This window comes from Rhamphochromis sp. 'chilingali', assembly GCF_963969265.1.
Source record: "Rhamphochromis sp. 'chilingali' genome assembly, chromosome: 11".
NCBI classification, from domain to species: Eukaryota; Metazoa; Chordata; class Actinopteri; order Cichliformes; family Cichlidae; genus Rhamphochromis; species Rhamphochromis sp. 'chilingali'.
In genome coordinates this window covers 17,953,794-17,968,722 of record NC_137938.1, presented here as the reverse complement: position 1 = coordinate 17,968,722, position 14,929 = coordinate 17,953,794, and the positions used below count along the sequence as shown (strand labels likewise).

Below are 14,929 nucleotides of genomic sequence, written 5' to 3'. Positions count from 1 at the left end.
AAACGGTCGAGATGTGACCCTATCTCTGTCCTGCAGATGCCCAGATTTCCTGTCACGCTTTTTCCCTTCTGTTTTTTCCTGCTATTTCTCCCTCTGACTCGCTCTCTTTCTCTCTCTCTCGCTCCCCCTTTCATTCTTTCTTTCTACCTCTCTTTCCTGGCGTGCCTGGACAACTGCATGAAACGCTCCACTCGCTGTTCTTCCTCAGCATCATCCATCACTCTGCTCAGCTATTGAGGCCTGTCGTGCACGAGCCGCCAAACGCACATAGACTCCCACGCCATAGGCACAGGCAGCTCGGCCAGCTCCAGCGCCAGTTCCCATGTGCGTCCACGAGGGACCATTACACCCCCCCCACGCCCCACTTAAATGACTCTTCATGTGCCCAAAGTGCTCATCGTTCTGTCCAGATTAATGCAAACACATCTTATATTCACTGTATTTTCATTATTTACTGTAAGCCACTTTAAGGAGTCATTGCACTTTAGTCCCGCTCTGGGCGTCGTGCCAAGGATTGAGAAACGGACCTACGAGCCCACCGTACGCTGCGGCTCGACAAAAATAGCTTGACCTCTAAAAAGTCATACCTTAAGTGACGCGTGTGGACGATGGAATAAAATATGTTTGATTTTAGAGCGGCTCTATCAATATCTCACTAGCGGGTCATGTGTTTCAAGCATCAGAGAGGTGTCACTGCTGCCACATACCTGACTGCCTTCGGGTAATTCATTCACCTCTATGGTTTCAGAAAAATCTAAGAGAGTAAAAGGAGATTTAATAGTGTATGGAGGTCACACTTCATGAGAATGACTGAGTGTGGCTTCTAGCTGTGGTAGAGATCCACGAAGCAATAAGGCTTTATTTCTACCTCAAACGCATTCTACCCCCTTCTGACCCTGCTTTGCAGCACTGGCCACCCTGACATGCATCAAAACTAGCCGGCCTCTTTTAACCCCTTTCTCTTCTCCCTCCCCTCACACTTACATTTGTTATTTCAACTTTTCTCGCTGGTGAGGCATCAGAGATTTGATCCTGTCTAGATGTTTTAAGATTTGCACAGCTCTCGTACCTCCTACTGAAATAACTGAGATAAATGCAGCCCTGCGTGCGGGGACGTTTCCAAAGGCTGCTCGTTTAACAATGCAGCGGCTCGATAAGTAGAAGCTTGAATTGAAAGTAAAGAAATAAACTTAGGGTACTGTAAATGAGACCAATCCCTTGTGAAGTGCAAAATACTACAATTTTTGAGTTTCTGGCTCATTCTGCACCAAGAAAAAAGAGAAAAAAAGGAAAATCTAAAGTAAAAAGTTACACTGAACCCTAAAAGGAGGCTTGGTAAAACAAAACATGCCAGCTGGGTTGACCTAGCCTTTAATGAGAGATAGTGAGAAGCTGCTAACAGCCAGTACCCCATTTGAGAGATGAAACTTAGCAGAGGAGGAGGGCAAGTAGCAAAAGCATTGAAAGGGCTCCCATGAGAATAGACACACATGAGATCCTTAAAGGCAACGCGCAAGAGCTTCTTCCTCTGCTTTTAATTGCGATAGAGGTTTGGCATATTCTGTAACCCCTCCACAGCCTATTACAGGTGATGACCAGCACCTGCTCGGTTGAAAAAAAAACCCAACAACCTAAGGAGCGTCTGTACAGCAGTGATGAATTCCTCAGAGGGTAGTTCGTTAAGAACTTCTCATTCTAGCCAAGAGCAACAATCAGTTTATGCATCTTGCTCAGCAGCGAGTCTGATGAATGTGTAAAGTTTTTATCTGCTGGAAAAGCTCAACTAGCAAACAATTCAAGAAGATGCTTTATATGACGTCACTCGATGAGTCTGGAGGCGGGTCATTTGAGGGAAAGTTGAAGGTTGATTTTGGATGCCTTTCAGTGAAATTCATGCAGCAGCTCATCGAGAAATATATGGAGTGTGTTACTTTGGAAGGCAACTTGAGGTGTTACTCTGTCAAATCACTTTTCCGCCCAAGGATAACTGGCTTTACCCTGAGAGAAGCCATATTTCATGGCTATAATACGGCCTGAGTTATTTAAAGCCACTGATGACTTCAAAACCATGAGGGGAGCTTAGAAAGCAGTCAAAAGTGTTCCGAAAATGATTTAATAAAGTTATGCGTTTAAGGAATCTGGGAGAATGGATGGCATGGCCTCTGAGTCTGAAATCCTACTGGACTTATTCTTGTGTTTTTTTTCTCCTTTTAAACAAGATGAATGTAAGGCTGGTTTTGACTTTAATAGGAATTTCTTAATTAATCCAAATGCAGAATGGAATATCAAACCCACGGAGGGCTTGTCCCTCCACCAGAGCAGCAGGTCAACACGAGTCTCTGCTGGGATCTCCGAAACAAGAGATATAAAGCTGCTGTGCGCAGAGTAACATCAAACATAACGGGCTGTGACTTCACTCAACTGAAGCCTGGACTGAGCTCCAAATCCACCAATTAAAATGTTTTGTCATAAAATATGCAGATTAAAGGGGTAAAACAGATGCACTTCAAAGGCTTATGTTGGGGGCCAGTTGGATCCCAAAAGAGTCACCTCAGTAGGTTCGAATGTCAGGGGAGATGCCATTAATACGGGCTTAGCTGTAAAACTTTCTAGTGATCAAGTCCCCATGGCTGCTAAGGGCAAAGTTTGACTAAATTTAGTGACCTAAGTTTAATCATGACATGACTCAACAATAAGAAAACAGGCTTTTACTGCAAACAAATAGCATTTGGGTTAAGGGTTAGTCGCTTTAGTTCACTATAGAGCCCTCAATGGATTTTTACAAAAATACCAATAATGCATTGTAAAGTATGCATCATTTTAAATGGCTCAGTAAGCCTATAAAATATATCATACAGTTTTGTTTAGCCAAATCTGGATATGAAATACAATTATTATTTAAGTCAGCATGACTATAGTGAAAATAGTTGGTTGTAGTCACTCATTCTTGGTAAAATTACATCTATTCTGCTAATCTTGGATAAACCATGTTCCAAAAAGGAGAAAAAGCCACTGCTCACTCGTTGGCTAATGACATGTCAATCATAAATCAAAGCTTCAAAAACAGAGAAACCAATGGGCGGCTACATCCAGCTTTTATACTGTCTGTGGTTGCAAAGCGGCTTGCAGATCACCTAATCTGCCTCCACTTCAGCTAAGCTTGACTTTGCGTCCTGACTAAATAAATGCTCTCTTCAATCTAATGTACAGCAAAATCTAGTAGGTAGCTAAAAATCTTGATTGTCAGATGACAACTGGCCCAGCTTTAATGTGGTACTGAAGCTCAGTCTTGTTTTTATCGCTTTCAACGACTGTTTTGTTTATATTTCACCGTAGGTACCAGAATGCCTTCGTTGCATCACTTTTTGATTATTAAAATGTTCCCTTTCCCTTCTAAACAAAAGCACACAAAGATCCCTGAAGTGTTGAGACACTGACATTTTGAATAGACAGCAGAGCTGACTCACTGTTTTCTTTTAGGACTCTGGAACAGTGGGCCTGATCCCATTTAATTAAAATTTATTTGACACTTTATCTTCATTTCACTTCTTAAATCATACTTTTATTTTATAATATAGACTGTACTATCATTTTAGTGAGTTCTGCTCATATTTTAAGGATGCTTTATAGCTACATGTTTAACGTTTTACAGTAGTTGGCCAAACGAGAACTTACCAGTGTAGAGTTTTCAGTGCTCATTTCAATCTTCCCCTCAAAGGGTCCCCATGTTGTCCCTAAAGGGAGCTGCTGCCGGCTGTGGATACGACGCTCACCATCTTTAAGGAATGCGTCCAGCTCTCCTGAAAAAACACACCAGACGCCAAAGCAGTCAGCCATAATGCTCTATATGGCGCACAAGTTCTACATCAAGTCACAGCTATGTTCATTCATTCTTATTTTGGCTTAAACCTACATGTGCAATCCTTTTACTCCCTCAAAAAAAAAGGAAAAAAAAGTGGAGGTTAAAATCCAAGCAGCTTCAAAGTGGATAAGCAAATCAAGCGAGCATCCATCTGATGGTGTTCCTCAGACACATGGTGTGCTAACCCTACTTGAAAGGTGTCTTGTGTAGAGATAATCTCTGTGAGACAGTGCAGGCTTACTGGCTGGAGAGAGCAGCGAGTGGCAGCCCTATTCCTGTTGTTCCGGGAAGGCAGGACCCTTGTTAGTGCTGTGCAGATCTTCAGTTAATTAACAGTGGAAACGGATAGCACTGTTAGTACTATCAGCACTCATCCCCCCAACCACCCAGCTATCTTATCTCTTAGATTCAGTGTACTCTTTTTGACGTGGTGATTAATCAAACAGTTATGATAAAACTCATGGCAGGCTGTGACATAGTTTACAGAGAAGGATGTTTCTCTGAGTGTGTGTTGCAAAGAGAAAGTATGCAGCTCTTAACTAGTTGCCTTGACAATTCTGAGAAGTGCTGCTGGATTCAAACATCTGTAGCAACATTTGGTCTCGCTTTATAGTCTCCATGGACACGAGAAGTTCAAATAATGTTCTTATCAGGCGTGAGTCACGTTTCAGAACTTCTTTAAATAAGACTGAGGTGACCTTTGGGAAGTGCAAATTCAGGTCAGCTTCAGGCCATCAGCATGAAGCAAACCTGGTAAATATACCCCAGTGTGTCCGGACGAGTGATCATAATGCGTGTTATTAATATACAAACCGAACTCTACATGTGTTGTTAACACTGTGTCTCATAACCTGTTTGTTAACACATGAGGCTAAAAGGTATTCGGGGCATTTGGTTCACGATGAATGGGTTGAAATGATCAGTGAACTTTACGACGTGTATTTGGTATAATGACCTATTCAGCCCTGTTCTACTCTGTAAATATCAACCATGTATCAGTGGCCGGCTATTGTGCTCCACCGTTAGGGCTCTATGGAAATGTGTGCTTATGTGAAGCTTTGCATGCATAAACATGACTGAAACATCGGGCTCGTGTTACTGCCCACTAGAAAATCATGCCTTGGCGATCATATATTCATCAAGAACAGTCGCAGCTGTGGCATTAAAAAGCTAAACGTCACCTCTGATAAAAAAAAAAAAATCACTCCCCAGACCTGTTATAAGATTGAAACAGATGCCCTGGACATTTACTTATACTTATGAAATTGACCGTATAAAAACAAGATAATCTGGACTACATTATCTCATTCTCACCCTCCCTCTGTATCCTCTGCCCCCCCTCTCCTCCCTTGTTCCTGCTGTTACATGCTGTCCTCCTGGTGCTGCAGTGGAAGGTGGGTAAGCTCATTACAGAGAAATAATTAAACATTGGTGCACAGCTGGTCGTCATCACTGAGAGCAACAGCCACCGCTTGATGCATTCTGTTTGTCCTCAGATAAGACCCACGGCCTTTAACCGCTTGGATGCAAGTTCCTGTTTAGCCCCGCTTGACACACAGCTAAAGCCATCCCCAGCCAACAACTCTGATTCCTTTCTCCTTCTCTTTCTCTTCTCTGGGTGGATGGATGGGGGGGTGATTGGAGTAAAAAGAAAAAAGGGGGTAATGGGTAGCGTTAGGTGTGAGAAAGAGGAGGAGGGTAAAGAGGGTACGATTCAATTTGTGCGGTTTGTGGTCCACCATGTTTAGGTGCCAGTTGTGTGCATCTCACACCAAATGTTGCCTGAGGACCTTGGCTCACAGATGGCTTGTCACATCTGTTGCAGATACTAGTGGAAGATCTCCACAAAAACACCCATGGATGAATAATGAGTCCCCTTCATGGGCTGTCTGTGTCTCTATGGGCATTTACAGGTTTGTGAATGTTGCAAGGCAAAAAAAAAAGAAAATAAACTAAAATAAATAAATAAATAAGTTATATTGACAGATGTGTTCTGTCATCAACTACTAGCTGCTGACAACTTTTGTAATTACGGTTGCATAAACTCTTTATGTCACAGTGATAATTCAATTTCTTACGAGCCCCCAAATCCCAACTCTATTACCTATACTCATTACAAATAAATTAAGAACAAATACAGAAGTCACACTGTTTAACCCGTCAAACTGCGAGCGGCAGACTGAACTAAGAGGAAAGCTCATAATGGGCTATTAGGAGATTTAACAAACCCAGCGTCTGTGTTCTCTCTCTTCAGTGTTTTCCTCATCATCCAATTCTCAAATGCCACACACTTGGCAAAACACGAGCTCGTGATGTGGCTCGAGAGCCCCCCCCCCTCCAAATCCCCAACCAAAACCTCACCACAACCTTTATCCACAACCACCACCACCCCCACCTAACCACCACCCCACCCTCGATAAGATCATCATCTGTCGCTAGACTCTAGGGTCTGTTCCTGCACTCCACAGATACTTGGCAGACCAATGAATGTCCCTTTGTGTGGAGAGATCTTCCTCAGATAGCACCCAAGATGCTCCACACTGGCATCTGTTTGTTTTTTTTTGTTTTTTTAATGTGTGCATGTGTGTCCTGTCTTTCTTTTCTGCTCTGGTGCAAAGAAATGGGGAACCTCGTCTCCCTCTCTCCCATCTCCGGTGTACGACTGAATGCTAATGAGTTTCTCAGTGGCAGGATGCCAGCCTGCTATGATGTGAAGAATAAATGGGTGTGGACCATTGACAGACAGAGGTGAACTGCCACTTTCTACTTTTGAATAATGTTATTACATCTAATGAAACTCTTTTCAACAATCCCTTAACATGCAATTCACCTTTTTTTAATTTCTCCATTATGTTGGGGAAAATGATCTTATTCCACCACCTGACAATTTCACATTTGCATTACATTCTGCATTAGCTTGTTACAGATCTTTATTACAGCTATACGACGTTCACAGAGGTTAATACATTCGAAACGAAAGCTGTGTTTTATAGGGCTGCGCTAGGGGTGTGAGGATAAGCATGGACTGGCAGTAAGTGTTACGCTGAATATCCATGTGATAAATTTGTAAATTATTCTTTTTGTGTGGTTTTGTATAGTTATGGATTGTCTCATACCTTCTGTGTATCTGTATTTGGTTTTTAATCAATTTGACAAAAAAAGATAGAGATATGATTATTTTTGATTTTCTTTAAATTTGCTGACTATGATAACCTGATATAGTGACAGGCTTAGGGTGAACTGATTTCCACTAGTTTGTCCACTGCAGTCTTGGGTAGGCTATGTAATTCTTGCATATCACATTATAAATACTTCCTCCTACTATGTTTGATTGCATAGTGCTTATTTTATTTGATATGATATTTGTTATGTGAGTTTTACATGTTTAAAATTAATCTTTTTTTGTGTAATTCTACAAGATTACAACAGGTTTGACTTACAAATTACAGGAGTATTTCCCTAGAGTGATCTGGGCCCACTTGTCTCTTTGGAGGGAGGAGGATCTGAAATTCAATCCAAGTTTGTGTTTTTCATGATTACTTTTAAGAATTTCTTCCTAGATTGGAGGGGACACACTTCCATGATGGTCATGTGCACATCTACAGGGCAGGATGGAGAGGTTACCAGTCAAATGGGTGACTGGTTTACAGGGGGATTCTGGACCAACAGTGTTCGTGATTTTCTTTGTGAAAACACTAAAATAACTAAACTAAACGTTTACAGGGGGATTCTGGACCAACAGTGTTCGTGATTTTCTTTGTGAAAACACTAAAATAACTAAACTAAACGTTTACAGGGGGATTCTGGACCAACAGTGTTCGTGATTTTCTTTGTGAAAACACTAAAATAACTAAACGTCCCTTAAGAAGAGCTACAGATAGTTCAAAAGACTTGAGGAATCACTGCGGCTGTGCTAGTGACCCAGTGTTTTTTTCCTTTAATTTGTCATCTGTCCGTAATTCAAGGCTCCAACTGAAATATTCGTCCACCCTATACTTTAAAATTCAATGACTGATTCGCATTTTAGTACAAATGTTTTTATTAATGCACAAGACGTTCAGACCTGAATTTTCTTAATATAATTTCTGGCCTGGAGTGGGGCCTCTGCTAATGGTCAGAAATGACAAATGACATCATCATCATCTCGCTGAAGCATATTAACATTTGTTAAAGAACCGGGATCCGCTCGAGGTATTTTCCATGTGAATTTAACTTCTGTAACTAGTTCAAAGAACAAACTTACTTTGAGGAAAAGAAATTACCCGCAGCACTAAAATAGCCATTCCAGTCTGTGGTCTACTTCACCTTTATCCAGTTAGTGCGAGTATATTAACAGTAAAGGCAGATGTTGCGGGAAAAACAAGGAACGACAGAGTCTAAACAAGAGGGGAAACTGTGCTTGAGCGCCGCACAACAGGCGATCCTTCTTGATATCAAGCAGCGCCTCTGAATCAAGGCAAACAAATGTCTGCTGTTCAAAGTTCAATAACCTGTGCGTGGCAATTCACAGATGTCCCACTGAATCCAAGTCATCTCCACTGATAGGCCATGCTATAGAGCCAGCAAATGGGCTATAAATTAATATACCATGAGAGCGGCATATGGGGTGAAATGGAACGCAGTGTATCAGTTCAACAAAAGGTGCCACATCTTTAAAGCAGATATGTGATATGAAATTTTACAGCTGAAGGAGAAATGTCACAGAGCTTTGATAAGAGAGCAACGAACTTTCTCCCCCCTCCTACCCAAACCCCATTATCAGGTCCAAGTGAGCAAAATGCATCATTTATAACCCAGAGCCCACACTATTATCTTTGAAAAAGGCACTTGTGTTAACACAACTGCGGACCCCCACCACCAGCAGCACCACCACCTCGTCTTCCTCTGTCCTCACCCCGCCCCTCCGCCCTCCCCAAACCCGCCCTAACCCTGCCTACATGTGGCCGCGCTTGGCCTTGAGCAGCGGGGAGAACGTTTGCTGGGGAGCAAGTTTCCAGGCAACCACATGAGTTTGGCCACAGCGGGAGGGGGGGTGGGAGTGTGGAGGGGGTGAAGGAGAGAGGGCTTAGTAGGGGGGATTCACCCCTTCAGGTCAGGCTTGTTTTCAGGCAGTGGATGGCTTGAGGGGAAAGAGTTAAACAAGCCAAAGGGATTAGGGCATTTTAGCTGTGACACTCCACACAGGCTGAGCAGGGGGCTAGGGGGTGGCTATGGAGGTCGTTCGGATGGAAGTCTCCGAGCCTCTAGTTGTTGATACATGCAACAATGCCCATGAAGTACCGTTTTTTTAAAAAGACAGATGTAATTATGGGTGTTTCAACTCAGTCTCCTGATAAGACGACTGATTGCACACATTATGCTTTTTACAATATCCGCTCTAAAACCTAACCTGACTTAGATTTAGGCTGCGCCAAATAATTATGTTTAAGGTGAGGCAGCTAGCACACATTGTTAAGGCTGGGGAGAGGTTTTGTTTAAAATAAAGAGAGCATCTTATATGCTTTCTTACTGTTTTTGCCTTTTAGGGTAGACCGAGTTACAGATGAAAAAGAGGGACAGTCGAAAAACCTGAAATAACTGTACATGTGCAACAAGTCAGATTAGTAATTTTTGCCCTGCACATGAGCATGCTGTTTGAATGTGGGAAATCTGAAGTAGGCAAGCGTCCATGTAAGTAAGGTAAGTATTTCATGTCACCATGTCATTTTCATGTGGTTTTTTCACTGTTTAACTTGAAGTGGGATCATTGTCATCTTCATTCTGTGCTTTAAAGGCAATGTCATGTATGTATGTATGTATGTCATGCCGTGGTGTCATTCAAGGTTAATGGACAATTAAGAGTAATGTGCAGTGTGGCCAGCAGGCTAAAAGCGAGATGCAATTTCTCAACTGTACCTGTGGTAGAATCCAGTTGCACTGAATAGTGTTTAGTTGAATTGTTTAACATTGCTGGTTAAAAGTCATACATGTGGTTGAATGTAAAAATCGCTGATTGAAGCCAGAACCACGTATGCCACCACTGTGAATGACAGCCTAATTCAGTAGATGAATGAACTACTGTTATTTTTAATGGTTTAGTAGGCTATTGTTATGTGGTTGTAGCCTCCAGTGTTATTATTACTGTTTGCAATTGCTCTTTAAATGAATAAGTTTAAAAAGTTGCTCAATAGAAAGAAAATAATGAATTGAAATACAATTAAATATTTGTGCGTATGCAATTCCTGTTCAGCATTTTACAAATTACTGTTGCTCAATAAATACAATTAATTAAAATCATATATTTTTTTGTTGACTTAAGTTTTTTAAAGGCTTTTTTATTTGCGCTGAATTGCTTAGGTAGCATTGTGGATGGGTGTTTCAAGTGCACCATGCTACTGCTTTATGTATACCCAGCATGGATACACTTAAAACATCCATGCACTTTGGAAACCATAAACTACTTAAGGATATTGTTATTTAATATTACCTTTGTAGTGTAGGAAGGAAGGAAACATCATATGAAAATTAAACTTGTTTTCATTCGCTAGCTTTGGTGTGGTAGTACCAAAAGTAAAACGAGTACCAACTGCATTCAGTCTACCTCAAGTTTATGGCTATAGGTAGCATCCAGTTAGCATAGCTTGTCATAAAGATGGAAAGCAGAGCAAAACCTAGCCAGCTGCTTCAAGGTGGATTTAGTTTAGTTCAGTTTTCCCAAATATTTTTTTCCCTGTTTCCAGGCTCCATGGTAACCTGTAACCATAGACTGTATGTAAAAAGTGGACTTGGTTAGCAATTGGCATCTGTAGACTTTCTAGCTGTATCGCACAGATACAGATACCTGCTAGTTAGTAAGTCACACTCAAAATAGCCTTTTGTTTGTGAGAATTTCACACAGCAAAATTGAAGCACGGGCCTCTTGGACAGGGTTAGTGCAGCTATTCATTTGTGTTCAAATTGCATGACAATGTGGTCTAGTTCGATGACTCGAAATAACTGAGGTGAAGCTTTCAGAACAGATACCAGCTGTATCCACCTATGTTGGCCCCTAGTACTGAAAACAGTTTTGTCTCTTTTACTGAGAGAAATATCTTTAAGTCTTAATATAAAAAAGTTAAGAAAAAAGTCTGGGGGATTGGTTTGATTTGGAGGTGGCCTCTAGTGGCCAAGTGAGGAAATGAACTCTGTTTGGAACTTAAATTAAGTGTGTTGAGCTTTCAGCCACGGAGGTAGCCACTTTATTGCAAGTTGTGGAAGTAATCCTAGGGATACCGGACATAGTGTTTATGTGGGGATCCAAGACTAAGGGTCTTTTCATACTCATGATTTTTGATATCGTTTTTAAACTGCAGCAATTAAAACAACAAAGAAAAAGGGAACGTTTAGAAAAGTATAGCGACATGTGTGCACACACTCACTCACACATACAAAAGTTTCAGTCCTCTAGTACATTATCAACACAGAGACTGGTGTTTGGTGTCATTGAACAATTGAAATATACCAGCTGTCAAGCACGCAGTCTCATCAAAAGCCAGGCGAAGTTAGCAGGAGGCTGGCTGACAACAATCTCTGAGACATCCATCTTTAGAGAAGCAGTGCAATTTCTATTGATAGCATGTAAAGCGAGACGGGAAAACTTAAAGAATGACTGTCCTCGCGCAGAGATATCGCCGTATCGCCGACAACATCTAGAGGACACACACCACTCATGCTGGAATCTGATTATTTTAAATGCTTTTCTTTAAAATTTCAGAACCATCAAAAGGACATTACTCTACCTGAGTGTGTCAGGACGGATGAGTAAGTGATTGTATGTGAATAGGGAATGCACGCACTCGAGACAGAAGGATAACAAGATTTTAGGAGCAGAAGAAAGATGCTGTTCTGTTGGTTCAGTCTTGTCACAAACCGTGTCATAAAGAGTTATACTTTTCCATAACTATAGGTGGAGATTGCTTTCAAAAATATGGCCGTGTAAAAAAGTACTTTAACAACTTTTTTTGTTAGCAAGGAAAACAAGTAAACATTGCTACCTTCTTGATATTCTGCAGTTAATTGACAAGGATGCTATTTTTAAAGTACTCCTGAATCTCCTCCCAAGTCAATTACCAGCCTGCAACTTCCCCTGAGTAACAGGGAATTCAGTTTTTTCTTTTTCCTGGGTGACCTAGTTGTCTTTTGTGAGTAGGTTTTAGCCGGAGCAGTTTGACAGTCAACAGATAAGATGGATTAAGCTTTTTTTTTTTTTCATCCAGTTTTGATGTGAACAGCGTAAAAGCGGGTTAAATCATTGAGTTTCAGGAGTATTTTTAAATGCCTGGAGATAGCGCGATAAAGGAGCTAAACCTAAGACTTGGGCCGGGAAGGTCAAGGTCGCGGCTTTGGAGAGCAGCTACCCGGCGACGGGGGCCGGGTTTCGTCTCTCTCGGAGCGGGCTGAGCGCTGGAGCCGAGCCCACCTCTCATCACTCCCAGAAAAGCTACACGGAAAGGAGTGAAACAAAATCCGTCGAGAGCTCGACGGGCGGCATCAAAGAGCAGCGCACCCTTGCCTCGTGTGGGTGTGCAGAAGGGGAGCGTGTGTGTGTGTGTGAGTGAGAGTGGAGATGTGTGTATGTGTGAATGTGTGTGTTAGAGGGGTATGGGGAGGGGTAGCTCCTCTTTGCATTTTGTGTGCATGCATGAATGAGGTGTTATAGTGTGTGTCTGCCTGTGTCTGTGTGAGCACTGTAAAATATCATTCCTCCATGAGCAACTAGCTCCATAATTATGTTTTGATTATTTGCGAATGCTAAAATAAAACAGCAATTAATCTGCTGATGTAAAACAGAAAATAGAAGTGCGACGCACATATTAAACAACCCAGTTTACAGCGATATTAAAAACAAAATCACATTTTGTGAATATCATTTGTTCAACGTTCCCCCCCCCACCAACACCCGCATCACCACCTCCACCACCACATCCTTCTCTTCCCACCTCCCCAAAGACCTGATCCGAGGCGTGCTTAACATGCGCATAGGAGCTGACAGCCGTACAGTCACGTGACGTAGCTCAGCCAATCCTGAATACATTTGAATTTTTAAGCCGCGCAGCGATGAAGCCACTTGAGCAAAAGAAAAGGTGAAGGTGCGACTGAAATAAACAAATCAGAGCGATACGCCCGGGTCGACGCGCCGGTGCAACATGCCCGTTTATCACGTGTCACATCTGGTCGACACTGAGAGGTTTGTTGTTTTGTTTCTTCCTCTTCGGTTTGGAAAAATATTTCTGAGGGGACATATTTAGACACATTTTGTGGACGTCTATTCCCCCACTGCTCCTCATGTCGGTGACAGGGGAGAGTAATCCTATACACAGGCTGCTATTGTGAAATGAGAAACTAGCCTCCTTCACTGCCAGAGACCAGATGCACCTCTCTCTCTCTCTCCTTCTCTCTCTCTCTCTCTCTGTCCTAATCTGTAAACGACTTAAAGGAGCCTTATCTCCGGGCTCTTCTGCTTCATTTCATGCTTGATTTACTTTAATTTGTCTGATAGGGCACAAGGATTTGGAAATGGCCCATCTTTCGGTGGAAAATGTTCTGATTTTTCTCCGGCATTGTTATGTGGAGGTTTTTGACTTTTCTCTCCCCCTCTCTCTCTCGCTCTCTCTTCCTCCTCCTCTTTCTCCATCTCTCTCCCTCTCTGTCTCCCTCCCTCTCTTTCTCTCTCCATCACCTCTCTTCTTTTTTTCCTTTTGAGGGGTGGGGGGTGGGAGGGGGGGTGGATCTTGCTCCAGTGCAACAGTCTGTTTGAGTGCATTTAGATTCGAGCTAGCACAGCACAAACAACTTTTCCATGTGGTGCGATTTTGTGATGGGCGACGGCGACACAGGAGTCGTGTTTGCCTTTCAGATCCACATTGGGCGCAGAGCAGCCGAGTGCTTCAAACCACAAAGATCTTATGTTTAAGTTAAGAGGCGACTGGCCCTCCAGTTTAGCAAGTGGGTGAGCGGCTGGCACTGATAAAGTTGCTCCACAATGAGGGACAGGGACAAGCGACATGTCTACAGATGCTTCGACTTCTTTTTTTTTTTCTTCTTCTCCTGGCGGAACTCAAGCGCTTGCTTGACTGTCTGGCTGCTCCCATCACGAAGACATTCTCCCCACTTCTATTTAGTGACTGAATGACAGTGGAGGCAGTGAGCTATGATTAGAGAGGAGCCCATATCTTACTAGATCCTGAATAATCTCCATCCCCTCCCACCAATGAGCAAGGCACAGAGGCGGCGGAGAAAGCCAGAGGAAAAATGAGACAAGAAGAATGGACAGAGCTGTTCTATGTATGCCAAGATGTCACATAGTTCCCCTGGACTCCTCTATATGCCCAGTGTGGACACAGTATAAAAAGAAAAATCAAAATTCATTCACTTTGAGTCGCTTTAACTAATCTGAGCAGTGGCAGACGTAATCAAAGAGAATTTTACATTGAAATCTGAACAGAAGAGAAAGAGACATTAACTGGAGACTTGCATTAAACAATTAAACTCATTCACAACTAGTGGTTAACTGATTGGCTTAAAAAAAAAAAAAAAATTTCCCAAACACAACGACATGAAACGTCACTAACTCCGCCTCCAACACATAAATAAATGGTTAACTACACACACAGAGGAAAAACAGAGAGGAAGAAACAGGGAAACAGGGGGGACCATTGAAATTCATCTCACAGCCTGAATTTACTTAACTGCGGGTCTGTGCGCGGTGATAAACGGAGTGATGATCCGGCAACACGTCTTTATCCATGCTTTGCTTTAATTAACGGCGGCTTGTTTGTTGAAAAGATGATTAATATGCCAATGAAAATTGCATAATTGAATACCACAACACTCGCACAATCAGGGAGGAACATGCCATTTTTTATTAACTTTTCAGTATCATTATTATTACTATTATTTGGTATTTTAATTCACTTGACAAGCGGCGCCCCTCCCCACCCCTCCCCACCACAACCACCGCCGTTAAACAGACAAAAAACAAAACAAAACCAAAAAAAAACACCAAGGATGGTGGAATTGGCGTGACCGGTGGGCCACACTGGGCCCAGC

At 42.3% G+C, this 14,929-nt stretch overlaps 1 protein-coding gene across 1 annotated transcript in view; it reads right to left on the bottom strand.

The window, feature by feature from the left end:
* Positions 1-14,929, bottom strand: part of zfpm2a (zinc finger protein, FOG family member 2a) — a 119,294-nt gene that overhangs the window by 58,753 nt on the left and 45,612 nt on the right. Inside the window, exon 4 of the mRNA XM_080896115.1 lies at positions 3,676-3,800. Within this exon, the coding sequence (XP_080752241.1) occupies positions 3,676-3,800 (125 nt within the window). The remainder of the gene's footprint in view (positions 1-3,675; positions 3,801-14,929) is intronic.